Here is a 17,024-nt window from a genome sequence, read left to right as displayed (position 1 = left end):
ATTTATACCCCCCTGCAGGGAATCAGCAGATGAAATGGAGACCAAGGGGCTCGGGTTGCATGAAATCCTGGAAGGGGTCCCAGGAGGAGGAGGAGGGGGAAGACGGGTCCTGCTCCGGAGTAAGGCGCTCCTTCCCCCTTCCTCCTCTGCCCACATCGATCCAGGCCCACACGTCACGCGCGCGTCACCAGCTCCAGGGTGGCGCCTGTCACCCAGCCGTCCTCCCTTCCCCATCGACTCTGCTCTCCCTGGTTGACACCGACAGCTGGCGACGAAAAAAACAACTGGGAGAAGGGGAAAGTCATGAGTCCTGGAAACAGCAACTCGAAAGGCTGGCAGTGCGCTGAGGCGTCTGGCCCAGCCGAGAAGGGGCCCGCACACCTCCCTCGCGCTACGCTCCCAGGCAAGCCTAGGGAAGCCGGCCCCATGCGCGAGGCCCCAGAGGCACTGGCAAGCGGGGCCAGTGCGCACTCTGCCCTCCCTGGCTTCGGAGAAGGAAAACGGCGGCCCGAAGCGGTGCTTGTCCCAGATCAGGATGCCCAGGCTGCTGCTAGTGCAGTTTATTATGTGGCGCCACAGCCGTTCTGCAAGGTTTTTTATAAATGAAAATATTTCCGAAGTACAGTCCACCTCAAGGATACCAGGATAGCTTGAATTTACCCAAATGGATAAATACTGTATAATCAAAACGACCCGTACCTGTAGCAGAACCCAACGCATCAAATAAACAGATCTTTCTCCCCCTCCAACTCACTCCCAGGGACTCGGCTGCACCAATGCAAGCAGGAAGCACTGCAGAGCACCCCTGCGCCTCCGGCTCGTCTGCTGGAGAGGAGATTTCGAGGTGGGACTCAACAGAAGATCTTAAGACACTGGCAGGCTGGTATGAGAAGAACTTCAGACGGCGGTCTTCCCTAGATGCACCCGAAGATGGAACTCGCATCTTCCGCAGGGAAAGCAAGGAACGACAGCTCCGTGGCTGCATTCCCCACCTCGGGAGGCCCAGCTCAGACCCACGGCTTGAGCCCACGCTGCCTCGCCCCCCTCCTTCAGTTCCCATTTCTGTGCTCCCAGAACAGACCTGGGGGTCTCCCCCAGTCCCTGCCACACCCCAGAGATGCAGCCGGAAGCAGCATGTGGCCATGAAACCGGCACACCCAGCGCATCTTCCTACATATTAACCGCCCTGACTCTGCGACACAATCGTGGCTCTTTAGCTCTTGGGCATCTTGTGCCCAGCTGATGACGCACGGGCACGGAGCACCGTCTGCGGAGCTTCTCAAGGCCGCCGCCTCAGGAAGGAACCAGCCGTGGGGTCAAGAAAGCGTCAGCGCCGGAGGCTCTTCTTCGTCTGAGTCAAATTCCACATTCTCGTCCTTAACCCACTTGCCAGAGCCGTCTTGGACCCAGCCAGAGCTACCAGAGAAGGGAGGGAGAGACATGCAGCTTGCTTAATTTCTCAGACGGATAAAACAGCCTTCATCTGCACATGATCCAGAGTGGTGCACAGGGGAAAACACACACACCTAAAATCCATACAGTGACAAATCAAGAGACAGTGCAGGACCGACTCTTCAACCAGCACACCAAACAAAACCTTTTCAAAATGAATTAGTCAGTTGCAACAATATAAAAGCATTAAAAGGTTAATGTGCTTGTGCTAGATATTAACACTTAAAAAGGGGGTTGCTTTTTTCCTGGAATAACTGGCTGTAGAAATAAGACTGTTTCCACAGTAAAGCCTTTTAATGCTGCCAAGGTGCAGCTTTTCTGGAAAAGGAATTCAAAATGGAAGATCCACACCACATTTAATACAGTGCAGTACCACTCAAGACTACTACTGAGATCTGTACGTTTATCCACAAGTATGTGCTGGGTTTTTGTTTTGTTTTGTTTTCAATTTATATCCTGCCTTTTTCCTACAAAGGGCTCAAGGCAGCTTACAGCATTCTCCTCCTCCATTTTATCCCCACAACAACAACCCTGTGAGGCAGGTTGGGCTGAGAGTCTGTGACTGGCCCAAAGTCACCCAGTTGGCTCCATGGCTGAGTGGGGACTCGAACCCGGATCGCCTGAGTCCCAGTCCCAGGCTCTCAACTACGACACCGCACTGGCTCTCAGCACTCTCTTCAGCAGAGGTCCCCTGCAACATTATGTAAAACATTCCTCTTCCAGACATATGAAGCAGCCTGAAGCAGAGACAGACCAGGCTACCTTGCTTGTTCCCCAGGGAGTCAGACACGACTCTTTTGCACCCGTAACTTGAAGAACTCTGAGGAGGAAAGTGGGACCTTTTCCATTCAGTGGATGCGAGCTGCAGCCCTTCGTGATTCTGCTAACAGTTTTATTTTATTGCTTCCTGTTCAGTATCGCTGAGGGGAGGAACTGACTGACGCTTGACGCTTTAATTTAAGAGTGTCTTTTAGGCCTCTGGACCTTCACATTCAGATTCTGTGACCTAAGCAGGCTGACCTGCACCCACCTTTTCAGCCTCAGGTAGTGTTCCAGAGCCTGCCGCTTCTCTGGGGTGAGATGATCAGGCCCGGAAGGGGTTGCTGCGCCCGGAGGGGCTTTCCTTTTACGGCGCTGCTTCTTCCCTAGAGCGGATTCTTCCTGGGATTCTGGAATCAAGAGTGTCGAACGCTGCAGGCCGTCTTCTCCCTGCTCATGGGGTGCAGCAACAGGGACCCTGCTGCCCCTCCCCACACTGGCTGCCTGGGGCGGCTGTGTCGTTCAGCCGAGTGGCAGAGCCAGCCTGGCTGGGCGAAGCGGCCCACACTCATCGCCGTGTAGCAAAGTGCCATCTTACAAAATTGCTGCGTCTAGAGAATGGCTACGTTTCCTTAGTCAAACCACCCCCACCAAACTGTGGCAAGTGGAGAAGGGTTACAACCTCCCGGCCAAATCGAAAATGTTTGAAAACAGCTTTCTACCTGCTTTTACATCCGTAGGCCTGGGCAAGCTGGCAGGATGAGCGCTTTCCACCCCGACGGCTCGATCTTCACCCACCGGCGCGGAATTCCATGGTTCTGACAGCGCCGCTTCCTCAGCGTCTCTGAAGCCAGAGGGCGTCCTCGCCGGACTGGGATCGGTGCTGCCCTTGGCCTCCCTGTTCCAAACAATACAGGGCCCTCCAGGCATCCTCAGGTGGCGACCTCGCCTCCTCCTCGTCCTCCCTGTCCCCCAGCTCCCAACTGTACTGGTCTCCCATCCTGAGCACATTTTCTCCATTCCAAAAGGGTGAAACCTTTTTCAGTGTTAAGCCAAACGACGGTGGTATCTTGGCCTCCCGTTTGGCCACATGCACCCACCCACCACTGGCGTGTGGCCTCCAAGAGCTTCTCCGAAAGTGGATTTGGCCCTCCAACCGGAAGAGCTGGCACCCCCGTCAGCCCCCGCCCACCCTGCACACCTCTCCAGGCAAACGACGCTAAATGGACGTGCCAATATTCGCCATCCAGAAAACGGTTCGGGCAATGAAGTTACCTGCTCCGCTGACAGCAGCTGTTATAGGGAGCGGTTTTGAGCAATGCACTCTGTGCAATTTTCTTCGTTTGCACCAACAAAGGAGCAGGCCCTGGGGTCACCTGAGGAAGCAAAACCCAGAGGTCACCACCCATTCATGGTGCTGCAGCCCACGGCATCCGGGTCAGTGCCAACCTTCTGGCAAACGAAGCGGGACTGGGAGTCAGCGGTCCTCTTGCGGACAGACTGACCGAGACCAACCTGAGTTGGAAGCAGGGTAGGAGAAGCTTCCCTTGGCAAGTTCAGGCTGATGAGCTGCTGTGAAAAATATCGACGACTTTTCAGGAAAAAGAACAGGCAGCCTGATGGGGCCTCCGATGCACCGAGCGATGCTAACAGCCCCTCGCAGCTCGGTGAAACTTACGTATGAATCAGCACACACACGGTGCGCCGTCAGGAAAACCAGACGACACTGAGGCTGCCATGCCAGCAGCGGGCATTAGAGGTGCGGAAGCCCTTGGCCCCTACCTGTGCGCCAGCTTCCTCTGCCTGGAGGTACGCCTGGTGGTGCCGTTTCTGAACTTCGTTCTCAAGGGAACGCTTCTTCCCATAGAACTTCTGTAAACCTGTTACAGAGAGAGAGAAATTCCAGAGTGCTGCAGTACATAAAGCGGCGAATGCATTCAGAAACCCAAAGATTCTTCAGACTCCTTGGGCAGTCTGGAGGAAGTGGTCTCTCATCCCTCCCTCCCTCCATCCATCCATCCTCTCTCTGCCTCAGTCTTCCTCCTCTGGAAAATGGAACTACCTTACATGACAGTTCCATGGAGGAATAAAGCCACTCTACATGCTGAAAAGTATCCAAAGAACTGCCAGACAAGGTAGCTGGGTGCCTCCCTTCTCAGCCACTCCCTTCCTGGACCTTCAGCTTCCTCCGCTCTGCCCCCCCTTCCCTTCCTGGCTGCACGATCACACTAGGCACATGGCCATCATTTCTCCTAGGCAGGGTGACTTTTTACTTCCTGCCAGTCAAGACCTCTTCCTGTCAGCTGCTGAGGGCATCCCTGAGAGCACAGAAGCCCAGCTGGCGGGGGAGACCATCCCAGACAGATACGGGTGAAGAAATGGCAGGCTCTGCCCAAGAGAAAATGGAAGTGAGGTTTAGCAAATGCTCTTCTCCCAGTGCTCATGGCAATGAATAACAACACATAACAGTAATGAATACAATTAATAAGATAGGAAATTAAAAGCAAACACAATCCAGTAACAGAAAAGTGAAACCACTGAAAAACACATTCAGTGGAATTTCATGTTTCTGTTACTGCACTACAACAGCATATAATTTCTAAAATTCAATTCCATTATATACTTTTTTACAACACAGGGTAATTTAGGAAAGTATGTGTTTTTGTCTGCACCAACAAAAAAAAAGGAAATCAATCAATGAAATGAAAAATATCAATTAATGATTTTATTATTATCACTCACAACAGTTAGTGAGAGTTTTAAGCAGTTCAAAGGCATAATTAAAATAATCTCATTCAACTCCCCTGTAAGGGAACTTCTATATTCTCATTTTTTTTTAAATTGTGGATTTTGAAATCAAAGCTAGAGCAGAAAGAGGGAATACTTGAAAATAAGATTTAATTAAATCTATCATACACACATGCAGTGCGGACCATTTTCAGTTTTATGTACAGCAAGATATCCTGCTATTATTAAGATCTAACAAAGCAGCCCAAATTTCCACATATTTGGGCACAGTGTCCAGCAAAAGCAGCCCGGCAGTCCTTCTAAGACGGCCAATCACAATGCGGAGCTACAGGATGCATCTGAAGTATGATCTGCACTGGGTGTTCTGACCATCTGCAGAAGCAAGTCTGAGAACTGAATCACATGCATGTTAAGATCCAAGCAGGGCTTACTGGCTAGGTGCTTCTTCCCTGAGCGGTGGACTGTGAGCATGTCAAGAGTGTCAAACACTGGCCTGTGGAAGCACACGGTGCAGGCATATCTGCAATTGGCAAAGAGCATCTGATTAGAGCTGTACCCCAGCGCCTCTCCTTTAACTGGAAGTGCCAAGCGCTTCTCATGTAAATAAACCCAGATCTCTCGAGCCCCAGTTGAAGGTACTACATTGCACCGGCTCTCTTTGGACCAGAACCTTGGCTCAGGCCACCCAGCTGCCCACGACTCTGAAACTGTGCAAAGCATGTGAGGTCTGCACATGTGTATCGCTCTCCCCCCGCCTGTGTTCGCTGCAAGACTCTGACCTGCCGTCCCTCAGCAGAATGGCTTCATCTTCAGGGATATAATTTGCCAGAAGGTCCGCAACTCTCCTTTTCTGGTGGCAGAGGTGGGACACAGAAAGAAAAGAAGCAGAATTTGAGCACTGGTGTGCGAGCGAGCGAAGGCACCAGAACGGAGAGGCCCCTCCGGGGTGCTGTCCGTCCGCTCACAGACGGAAGCCGTTTCTGCCGTTCTGTCGGTCACTGGCAAGAAAGAGAGCAAATACATTAAACTATCAGTCACTGGCAAAATGCGCCATGCTGATTTAAAGGATGCTGAACCCCAGCAAGAGCCACCAGGCTGACATAATGGAGCCCCTGAGCATGCACAGGCGGCAGGCGTCTCCCTGTGCATCACTAACTCTATGCGCACTCAGAACCTAGAGGCTGTTCTGCACAAAGCACCCGCCATATCCTGCGGGCTGACACTGGGAGAAAGGTCCGGTGTCAGCTCTGCGGAAGCGTGTCAGGGTGCAGCAGGGAGCATGTGCAGAGTGCCCCGCCTGCTCGAGAAAGAAGAGCATGTGCAGAGCATTGCACGGAGTATGTGTTTGCGCACGATGGGCGCCGTACGGGGTTTGGGTGGTATCACACTCTGCAGCGCCAGCCTCTGCCTCTCCAAGCGAAGGAGCCCTGCAGGGGCAGGGGGCTGCGGGATGGGGCGGGCTGCCCCCCTCCCCTCCACTCACCTTGAGTACATTGAGTTGGCTGGGATCGTCTCCCTCCCTCTTGAAAGACATGGCCCCCGACAGCAAGCGGCCCCCTGCTCATCTCCCCACACCGCCCACGCAGGCTGCTCCCCTGAACGCGGCCCCTTCGCACGACCAAGTGCCAGCGGGCGCCGGGCTCCCAGCTCTTCCTCTTCCTCCTCCTCCTCCGCCCCCACCACCAATCAGCGGAGGAGCACGGAGCGGGCGGAAGTGATGCGCAGGCTCTCGCTCCCAGGACTACATTTCCCAGCATCCCACGCATTTCCCAACGCCTGCAGCCCGCCGAGTTCGCAGTGCCCGGGCGGCACTCGGGCGTCCCCAGAGCCGCGCTCAAGGGTTTCCTTGCTGGAGTTGGAGAACAACAAGCTCGCTGGGCGCGACCGCACTTCCCAGCATCCCCGAGGCTTCATTTCCCAAAATGCAAAGGGACCCCCCCCCCCCCGGTGCTCCTCCACTTTTAGACAGTCCTCATCAGTCTGGGCATGTCTGCGGGGGAGAGACTACAACTCCCGTCGTGCTTTGAGAGAGGGACGGTCTCCTCTGGCGCGGAGCACGATGGGAGATGTGCCCCCAGTACCCGGCCCCTGAGTGGAGGCAGGGTCGCGCCGTGTCTGCTTTTGCACGCACGTGTGGAAGTGGCTACAAAGTCTCCCCAGGGACTCGCAATACTTTCCTCTGCTTGCCTGTCTTTTTAGGGGTGAAAAAAGCGGCGGGAGGAGGCAGGCATCGCCTTGCGTGATAAAAACTACAGCTCCCGGGAGGCTGTGCGCGGGGCCGGGCGGGGCGGGGCGGGGCGGGGCCGGGCCAGCTGGCTCGGTTAAACTGCCCGGAATTCTCCCCGCTGACAGGTTCGGGGGCTCGTCCCGCAGGCGGGTCCCGGGCGGGAGCGGGAGGCGAGGCGAGGCTCCACTGGGGGCTCTGCGGGCGGGGCGGGCGGGCCCGGGGGAAGCGGAGACCGGGCTGCGGTGGGAGCTGTGGGACGGGCGGCCACGCCGAAGTTGCGGGCAGCGGGCACGCGAGCGAACCCTGGAGGAGCCCGCGGACCCGATCCGGGGATGCCGCCCTTTGCCGGGGGCCGCCCGGGGGGCAGCAAGTGCTGGTAGCCGCAGCGCCACCCCAGCGTCCGCGGCGGCGTGGACGCGCGCTGGCGGGCCGGGGGTGCAGGTAAGGGGCCGCAGCGCGCCCTCGCCTCCCGGGGTGGCGTGGGGAGGATGGCCTCCCCCTCCAAGCAAGGCCTCCCCGGCGGGGCAGGACTGCTGCAAGGAAGCCGGACCCGATCCTATGGCAGCCTCGTGAAATCTGTCACCTCGCCAGCCCGCGAGAGGCGCATGGAGCATCGGCTGGAGCCGGAGGACACCCTCCAGGGCTTGGCGGTCAGGTACGGAGTCACGGTAAGTCTGCCAGGTGAGGCTGCCGGGCTTACATGGCGGGTGGGGAAGGCAGGACGTTACGTGGCCTTCAAGGTGCAGGCGAGCAAGATGTGTTGTGCGTATTCCAGACGGCTGTTTCTGTGTGCATTTCAATGGCACTCGTATGTACATGCGCTCAATCCATGAGGCAGAAGTGACCAGGCTTGCTGGAGTGACCCCCCCCCCTCGAATGACCATGCAGAACAGAAGCAAAGCCCCGGAATTTGCTTTGGTGCATCTTTGTCCTGGGCTGCGCCACCTTGGATTCTTTTCGAGGAAGAGGAAGGACTGGTGTTTTTGTACATGAGCAGAGTTGCTTTTCTTTGCTTGCTTTGAAGGAGCCCCAGTTGGCTGCATCACTCCTGGAACTGGAGGCATGAAGTCGTGCGGGGAAGATTTATCGTGAACGCCACGCCTCAAAAGAGCCATCCGCATGGGGTGGGCAGCCCAACTCCGCTGAGACCAGCATCCCTTTTAACACGGGTGCCCTGCCCGTCAGGGATGTGCAGAGCGCAGCCCTCTGGCTGCTTGCTTAGCATTTGGGCCGCTGAGGTAGCGTGCCTTTCAGGGTGGAGGCTTTACTGGCTTGAGAGGGGCCTCCCCCCAAACATGTGCAGGGACTCCGTTTTTAAAAGAATTATTCTGCCAGGCAGCCCTCGCCTTTTCCCTCTGCTGAGTAACCCACAGTGGGAAGAGTCCACGACTGGCTCAGGCACCCCGTGGGTTTTGTGGTTGTGTGGAGATGGTCTCCCCAGTCCAGTGCTCTTAACCACGATGCCAGGCTGGCAGTTCTTTCCACTTGGCTGGGAATTTAGGAGGTGGGCATTTAACCGGTCTGGAGTATGCCAGATTGGGAAAGTCTAGTGTGTCACTCTGGAAGTGATCTCTTGAACTCGGTGTCCATTTCACAGCAGTTCCTTTCGTATTTACACAACACAGTTCTTGCCACCACCAACCTGTTTAAAGTGATCTTTTGTCCCAGGGCTCCAGGGCTGTTTTCAGAGCAGTAACTCCCTGGTTTAAAAAAAAAAAAAAACTACAACGCATATTGCGGATGGTTTGGGACAGAGAATGAGAGAGAAAAGAGAAGATGTTGCTTCAAACTCTGCGCAACTAACTCTTAGCTTGCAAAACTCACCGTGGCAATCAAAGCAAAGAAGGGTTTGTTTGGCTGTGGGGGGGCGGGGTTGGTAATAACCAAGCTATCTAAATTGGAGGCTGTGCCCCTTCCTGTGGCAGGCAGGCCACCCCTTCATGGCAAAATTCGGAGCCGTGGTTGCTGATGGGGCTTCCCTCTCCCGAGCCAGACTACCTTTCGATGCCTCGTCCGAGCGGGCAAATAATAAGGGGAGGGTTCAGCTTCTGTGCCCCTTCCAGGGACCTCCAAAAAGCGCCTGCTCGGCATTTGTTGGACATGGGATGCAGGAGGCAAGTCTACATGTGTAAGCTTTGTTGCTTTGTATCATTTTGCCTTCATGAGGACTAACCTGCGGCTCTGCTTATTTTGAAAAAATAATCATAAAACCAAATAGGTCACCTGCGCATCTAACAGCCTTTCGATTCCGTTGCAGACAGAGCAGATCAAAAGGGCTAACCGGCTCTACACCAACGACTCCATCTTCCTCAAAAAGACTCTCTACATCCCAGTGCCGGTGGAGCCCAAGGGGCTGTCCAGTGGGTTAAATCTTGAGGAGGAGGAGGAGGAGGAGGAGGGGAAGGAGGAGACGAAGAAGGATGAGAAAGAAGAAGCAGGTACTGGCCAAGCCGGGACCACCAAGAAGCAGAAGCAGCCACGAAAGAACGGGGCCTCGGGCCCTGCTCCAAAGCACGACCTCTCAGCCACAGACTTCCTCTTCAAATTGGACTCGGAGATCCGCCGGACGAAGCAGGCCGCCAAGAAACTCCGGGAGGTGTGAGTGCATCCACGCCCTTCCTCGCTGGTCCGACCGGGGTCTTCCTCCCTGCTAGTTCCACTCCTCTCTGGCTGGGCCTGGTTAACCCCATGAGCCACGAGCAAGGGGGGCAAGCGAAGGGGGCCTGTGGAACGTTGGGTTTAGGGGGCGCTCAGTGCAAGTAAGCCAAGTTGCACCGTGGCAGCTGAGTTAACTCAAGCACTCTACGTATTCTCGAGATGCTCTTGGCAGAGGGCTGAGCCCCCCGCATGCAGTTTGTGGTGAAAACCCTCACCCATTGGGGGAAACGCTCCTCAGGTGGCTCTTGGATCATTCCCTCTGCTAAGTTAAGCACTCCATCTGCTGGGCAAGGCTGAATGGTGTCCCTTCTAAGCCAGGCGCTGTTACCCTAAATTTGGACAGGAGGGCTAGCGAGCGTGCCTGAGTTGGCCAAAGACACTCTGCACATGCTCGAAGGCCTTATTTCTACCTGCGTTGCCAGGCTGAGCCCCGCCTTCGAAGAGAGGTTCTGGAGCTCAGCCTTGTGCATTCCAGCTCTAGCCACCCGGGCGCAGTTTGCCCTGTTAAACGCCTTCGGGGGCCGGGCGGAGGAGCTCCAGCAAGAGGAAAGCAGTAGCTGGGAGTGCTGTCGCTTTTGATCTGCAGCCACCAGAGGGCGCTGTAGCTCCAATTGTATTTGTTTGCCTGATGTGTTTCCTGCGATGCCATATCTGGACGGGGGGGGGGGGGGCACAAGGCCAGAGCGGCGTCAGTCCAGTGCTGATGGGCGCATCATCCTTGCCTCCAAAACCTCCCCTTCCAATGCGTTTCTGCAAGTCGTGTGCAGGACGGTCGCAAGAGGGACGGAGTCTGGTTCCAAACTGGTGGCCCCTTGGGGGCTGGTTAGCTGGGAGACCAGCACTGAGTCAGACCCTTCTGCACCAGCGCTTGGCTCCTCCGACGGCAACGTTTGACGAGAGGTCTAGCCCCGCATTCCCCAGCTGCCCCTCTCAGTGCCCTCCTTGCAGGCCGCTGCTGCAGCCTCTTGGAAGCAGGAGACGGGGCACGAGGGAGCCCGGATCGGGTCCAAGGAGGCTGCTCTTGACGAGGGGCAACCCCCAGACCGCCTTCCTCCGTGGCCGCAGCACAGCCGTGATGTGATGTTTCCCTCTCTCGTTTCCTCTTCCCCGCGCCAGGGCTTCCGAGACGGATCCGGACCTTGCGGACGCGCCTTCCTCCTCCACGTCCTACCAGAGCGAGCCTTCCCCCCGTACCCAGCAGCGGGCTATCCTCGGCCCCGTGCCGCTCACGAAGATCGCCCGCGCTGACTCCCTCCGCGACCAGGAGGACGAAATCTTCAAGCTCTGAAGGCCCCACGGGCCCCTTCGAATCCAGCCAGCCCTCGGCCTCCGGGCTCTGCGGGGCTGCTCAGCGTGAGCCCCCGCAGCTTCCCCTTCCGAGGCGTCCCTGCTTCCCTCCCCGTCCGCCCCTCGCCATCGCTGCCCATGGGGTGGTGGTCCCTCGGTGAGCGGTCCGGGAGTGAGGAATTCTGCCCTGAGCAGCAACAGCAGCAGGACCAGAGCGGCTGCGCCCCATCCCTTCTGGCCCCCGCGGAGGGAGGAGCACCGGGCGGATTCTCTGCAGGAAGGCCTTGCCGTCTCCTCCAAGCCTCTCCCACCCCCGATTTCAGAAGGACTCCTTTCGGCTTGCTAGGAAGGCTCCCCCCCTCCCCGTCCCGTACCTCTCCGCTGCTGAACGTCCCCGGCTCCCCAGCGCCTCCGTATTTATCTCCTCAAATTCCCTCCCGTCCTTCTCTGTCCTCAAAAGCTGAGGAGGAGCTCTCCTCTGGTGGTGCTGGGGAGGCCGGCCAAACGGGGCCGTGACGTGGAGCGCTGGGGGAAATCCCCCCCCGCCCCACATCTGTTTTGGGCAGGCTGGCGACAGGCGGCCCCCCGTGGGATCACGAGGGTGGCCAAAGAGTGGGAGGGCGAATGAACTGCTGAAATGGAGCTCGGCTGCCTCGTGTGTTATTTTTCCGTTTTGATCCTTGGCCCGGATCCCCTCCGGCACTGCTTTTACCACCTACCCCGTGATTAAAGGACCGGCAAGCCGCCCTGAATTTCCTTGCCCGCGTGTCTGACTTGAGCATGAGCATGCGCTGCCCTTGGATCTCTGCTGAGTGGACCGTTGGGAGGGGCCCGGGGCTCGGAGAGTGCCACGGGGGCCTGGAGCAGGCCAGGCCCCACCACGGGGGGGGGGGAGCGGCATGTGGCTGGCAGAGGGGGCTGCCCCCCAGGAAGCTCACCAAGTGCTCACCCTGTCTCGGCAAAGCCTGCGGCCTCTCCCCGCGTGTTGCCAGAGAGGCGGGGGGGGGAGGGGGCGACTCAAGGGGACACGAGCCCTCGGGGAAATGCAGGAGGCGAAGCCCCAAGGCTTTGGCAGGTCTGAAGAGTCGGGGTGGTGGGAAACGGGGCGCAGGTGTCGGGGGAGCCTGCCGAGGGCGAAGGCTCTGCAGCTGCCCGTCCGGGGAAGAACGGGGCCACCAGAAGCCTTTTGGCTGTGCCTGGCTGTAGGAACGCGGCCAGCGGGCAGGAAGAGGGAAAGGGGTTTGCCACAGCATCCCTGGGGCTGCTCTGGGAGGGAACGGCCCAAGGGGCAATGCTTGGAAGGAAGCTGCGGCGGCAGGGCTGTCCTCCCTGGAGACCACGGGGTTGAAGAGCCTCGGAGGCCTTTTGCTCACTGGGGGGCGGGGGGCAGTCAGCCCCTCAGGCCCTCGCCCTGCTCGGCGCCTACCCGTGTGAAAACTCCAGCCCTCGGGCAGCAGCTCCCATCACCAGCCCTACACCGCTGGAGGCCCCTGGGCGAGGCAGCTGACTCGCGTCTCTGGGCCTTTCCCTGCCCGCCGGCTCGTCTGCCAGAATGAGGAAGGAAAGAGAAATCGGGAGGAAGGAGTTTAATTTCGTCTCCGTTTGCCGAGTTGCATCTGCAGAGGAGTGAACGCGGCTGACGAACTTCCCTGAGAGCCTTAGCGGTTCCCCCGAGGACGAGGGCTGCAGGCGCTGCGGAGGGACGGTGGGCAGCTGCCCGGCTGGATGGGCAGCCAAGCTTGCGCCCCCTCCTGGATCGCCTCCCCCTGCCGCCCCGCGCTCCGCTTGCAGGCTTTGCCCGGATGTGGCACCGCGGCTGAGGAGGTGCACGGTCCGGCCCCTGACCTGAGGGGGCAAGCCGCTGGGGGGCCCGGACATCCGTCTCCCTCCCCAAAGTCCGCCGAAGAAGCTTGATGTGCACATCCCAGGCAGACCAGAGATGCATCACGTTTGTCGCGGGTGGCCTGGGAAGATGCAGCAGGGGGCTGGGGGCATGGCTGCCCCTTCCTCTTGCACACCTGCACGCACAGGCAGGTGCGCGGGTAGCAGGTCTGAAACTCAATGCTTGCAGTCACCCCTGCCGGCCCTCAGCGTTCTAGTCCTCCTGGGAAGAAAAGCCAAGCAGCTGAGCCTGCACGGGGTTGCTGGAGCCACGGAACGTGCAGCGCCTCGTGACTGGGGCCGTGGCTCCCCCAGCACGTGCCTGGGGCGCGTGGTCCATGATCCTTGCGGCGGCAGGACCACCCTGCCGGCCGCCGCGGGGAGTGCCAGGGAAGTGAGCGTGCCCTCCCCGGCTCCGTCCCGCCCGCCCGCCCGCGTCTGTAGGGGTTGCCCCCTCCCCGCGCCTCCGGTGGGCTTCAGAGCCTCCCTTCGTCGAGGAGGCGGCTCAGCCCCTCGCAGATCTTCCGTAGGTGCGGCTGGTAGGGCTCCCCGGGGCTGTAGAGCTGGGCGAGCAGCTCCACGTCCGCGAAGTGGTCGAAGACGTGGCGAATGCGCCCGTGCGACTTGGGCGTCAGGTGCTTGTCGACCAGCCTCAGCAGCAAGTCCCGGCACTCCTGCAGGATCTGCACGAGGACGGCCTTCTCGAAGGTGAAGGCCACCTGGTGGAAGCTGATGGCTGTCATGGCGCCCTGGTGCAGCTTGCGCTTGAACTCCTCCGCCAGGCCCAGCTCGGCCTCGCTGAAGCGGCGGTTCCGGTAGAGGACGGAGATCTTGACCGCCACCTTGATGAGGTTCTTGATGACCTTCTGCGACGCGGCCCGGTTCTGCGTGTACTCCTTGGAGATGCGGTACAGCTCGTCCAGGATCTCGCTGCTCGTGTCGTCGATGAACATGTTGGCGACGGACTTGCTGGCCATGCGGCTCAGGATCTTCTTCTCGGCCTGCAGGGCCAGGTTGCGGGAGCTGAACGCCTCCATCGTGACTGCAGGGGACAGAGAGCCGCCTGTGAGGTGCGTCCCTCCGCACGCTCTTCTCTGGGGGGCTGCTTCGGGCTTGGCCCTCCCGCCCCCGCCCAGACGCACCAGAGGGACCATCAGCCACAGCCAGCCAGGAGCCACATGCACAAACCGGGCAAAGGACGGTGGGTCCAAAGCAGCCCGAACAGCCGAACGCGGCTCGGTTGTGACTCGCCGCCTTTCGCCTGGTGAGCGCCCTCCAGTCGTCTGGAAGCCACGATCCACACGACCCGGCCGGCCGGCTGTGCTGGTGGCTGTTGTCATCCAAAGAGACCACGGCTGCTCGGCCTCAGGACTAAACCACAGCTGCTCTCCCACCCCTTCCTTCAGTGCAGCCTCCTTCCGATGCAAGGGAAGGGATCGTGAGGGCTGGTCTGGAAGGGGACCGTGTCGAGTAGGGGGCCGTGGGGCTCCCCGTCCCTCTCTCGTGGCAGCTTCCCTCAGCGCCCACGAGCGGCACGGCCCTGCTCGCTCTTCCTTCGACACAGAAGTGGCAAAGAGGAGCAGCCCAGCAACGCACAGACCTGGGAAGGGCGGCCTTTTTTCTGAGATTGCAGAATATTTTTAAAAGTCGGCATTTCCTTCCCGCACACTCCTGGCCCGCTACCCCCACAGATGTGCATTGGGGTTTCCTGTTTTTATCCTTTTGTCATGGCAAGACAAACCCCAGTTCTTCCTGAAGTCGGTTTCGGAGCTTCAAGGGGATGTGTGTGTGTGTGTGTGTGTGTGCATGCCTTGGTGCGTCCTTCCATACTGTCTTTTTGTGCCTGGGCTAAATTTATTTTTCATGCACAGGCGTATGCATTTGAGTGGGGGGTGTGTAGGGTGACAAGCTCCCCACTTTTTGCAGTGGCAAAATATAGTGGTGACTCCAAACCCTTCAAACCCACAGACACAAACCTCCTGCGCTCCCCCAGATTCTCCTCTCAGGGCCAAGCCTTACCGTGATTCACCCTTCGGTTTGCACCCGGCTCTTCTTCCACACACATTACACCCATTGTGTGCAATGCAGGGGACAGAACACAAGCATCGTGCAAACAAGCACGACTCTCACACTTGGGCAAATTTTCCCTGCAGGCTAATGAGAGCCGGCGTGGCGTCGTGGGGAAGGGTCTGGGCCTGGACTCATGGGTTCGAGTCCCTGCTCGGCCATGGAGCCCACTGGGTGACTCTGAGCCAGTCACAGCCTCTCAGCCCAGCCTACCTCACAGGGTTGTTGTTATTGTGGGGATAAGATGGAGGAGGAGAATGGTGTAAGCTGCCTTGAGCCCTTGGTAGGAAAAAGGCAGGATAGAAATCGAATAAAGAAATAAAGTTGAATGACAGATTTCTGAAGTTGTGCCATCCTGGTCAGAATGGGCACGTGCTTCAGCCCCAAGTGGATTCTGGAGAATTTGCAGCCGTTCAGGGGATGTGTTTTGTTCCCCGGGATGGGACCACAACCAAAGCAGAGATGCCCTTCTCGAGCACCCACTCCCAGTGCCAGAAGCTGCTCACCCATTCTGTGCTCCTGGGCCACCAGCCCGGGACCACCCCTCTGGGTAGCCAGACCTGTTCTTAACTGCACCAAGAAGTTTTCTTAAAGGTATCCCCAAAATCTGCCTTAATCCTGTACCTTAAGCCCACAAGAACAACTTCTGCCTTCTGGGAGCAGCACCTCCTCGCTCGCTGCCTCCGTGCCCCGGGCTGGAACCAAGAGGCAGGCAGGCAGGCAGGCAGGCAGGCTGCAGTGGGGACTGGGGAGGGCCGCTCCATGCCCCTTGTCAGTGGCCCTGCCAGGCGTGGGCCCTTGGCAGGTGCCCGATCATGCCCAGCCCCGGCCCCAGCCCCGCGAGGACCATTCTTCCCAGGTGTGTGGCCGGCAAGCAACCTGACAAAGTGGCCTGTGCAATTCTCGCAATTCTCGTGTCCTGCGGTGCTCGCTACTCTTCCGGCGTCACAGGCAGTGAAAGGGGGAAGTTGGAAGATGGCTGAAGGGGAAACTCTCCAGGGTTTTGCAATCACGCGAGCTGCGCAAAGAGAGAGAGTGGACGAGGCAGAGAGAGGCTTCTGGGTTTGCTGAGCAACGCTGGCTGAGAGGAACTTCAGGGGAGGTGCAGTGGACTTAAGGGGCTTAACCCAGAAGATGTGGTGGTGGTGGCGGCGGCGGCAGCAACGGCTCACTCTGTTCGTGGCTTTTTAAAAGAATGGAGAACATCCCTGGAGGAGTGTGAGCCCTTATTCCTGTTGGGTCCTGATCAGGGGGAAATCCACCTTTGCATCAGGCACAAAAGAGGGCAGAGACATCCTCTCCAGGCCCTGCTTGCGAGGCTTCTGGCTGTCCACCCTTGGAAACAGAATGCTGGGGCAAGGTGGGCTGTTGGTCCGCTCCAGCAAAACCAGCTCTAGCTTTCACACCACTGGAACAAAGTGTACTAAATCAAGGTGACGAAGGGCCTCTGCCAAAGATCCCAGGAGAAAAGAAATGGACCCTTCCCCTGGCCACCTTCTCGAGTGCCTTCTTCTCGGGCCGTGAGATCTCGCACCCTGCCCTCCTCCGTCCGCACCACATCCTGCAAGGGGCGCCGCTCTTGGCTCGGGCCACGGCAGAAGTGCCCGCAGCCCCGCTGGGTGCGCCCGCGGCGAACGCCGGCCTTCCTGCCCCCCGCCCTGCCTCGAGGGCTCTTCCGCCCCTCGCCCCCCGCTCCGCCGCGCGGGTCCAGCTCCCCCGCAGCCCCTCGGCTCGGCCGGGGACGGCGGGCGTGCCTTCCCCGCAGCCGCCCGTTCCGCCGCTCCCGACCCGACCGAGGGCGCTTTGGCAAGGCGCGCTCCGCGGACGCCCCGCGCTGGCGCCGCCGCCGCCGCCTCTAGAGGGACGCGCGCCGAGCTCGGCCGCGGGCGCGCAAGCGCCGCTCCCGGGGCCGAGGGCGCCCACCCCGCGCCCCCGCCCCGCCCCG

General features: G+C 58.8%; 3 protein-coding genes across 3 annotated transcripts; 1 reads left to right on the top strand and 2 right to left on the bottom strand.

Moving 5' to 3' along the window:
• Window positions 1-545: 545 nt before the first annotated feature.
• SCNM1 (sodium channel modifier 1) lies at window positions 546-6,627 on the bottom strand. The gene is made up of 8 exons (XM_044449324.1): window positions 6,443-6,627; window positions 5,739-5,809; window positions 5,391-5,479; window positions 3,994-4,091; window positions 3,487-3,587; window positions 2,934-3,109; window positions 2,483-2,621; window positions 546-1,416 (listed from the first exon to the last, which is right to left on the bottom strand). Exons 1-8 carry the CDS (start codon window positions 6,491-6,493, stop codon window positions 1,317-1,319), a joined length of 825 nt encoding a protein of 274 aa, XP_044305259.1. The 5' UTR covers window positions 6,494-6,627; the 3' UTR covers window positions 546-1,316.
• Window positions 6,628-7,412: 785 nt separating this feature from the next.
• LYSMD1 (LysM domain containing 1) lies at window positions 7,413-11,887 on the top strand. The gene is made up of 3 exons (XM_044449134.1): window positions 7,413-7,854; window positions 9,444-9,784; window positions 10,961-11,887. Exons 1-3 carry the CDS (start codon window positions 7,675-7,677, stop codon window positions 11,130-11,132), a joined length of 693 nt encoding a protein of 230 aa, XP_044305069.1. The 5' UTR covers window positions 7,413-7,674; the 3' UTR covers window positions 11,133-11,887.
• An 815-nt stretch (window positions 11,888-12,702) lies between these two features.
• Window positions 12,703-14,073, bottom strand: TNFAIP8L2 (TNF alpha induced protein 8 like 2). Its single transcript, XM_044449175.1, has one exon. It carries the CDS (start codon window positions 14,047-14,049, stop codon window positions 13,489-13,491), a length of 561 nt encoding a protein of 186 aa, XP_044305110.1. The 5' UTR covers window positions 14,050-14,073; the 3' UTR covers window positions 12,703-13,488.
• Window positions 14,074-17,024: the final 2,951 nt, after the last annotated feature.

Source organism: Varanus komodoensis, unplaced genomic scaffold, assembly GCF_004798865.1.
Source record: "Varanus komodoensis strain SLA01 unplaced genomic scaffold, ASM479886v1 scaffold57, whole genome shotgun sequence".
Classification (NCBI taxonomy): domain Eukaryota; kingdom Metazoa; phylum Chordata; class Lepidosauria; order Squamata; family Varanidae; genus Varanus; species Varanus komodoensis.
Note: the sequence above shows the minus strand (reverse complement) of the source record. Positions and strands in the feature narration are given on the sequence as shown.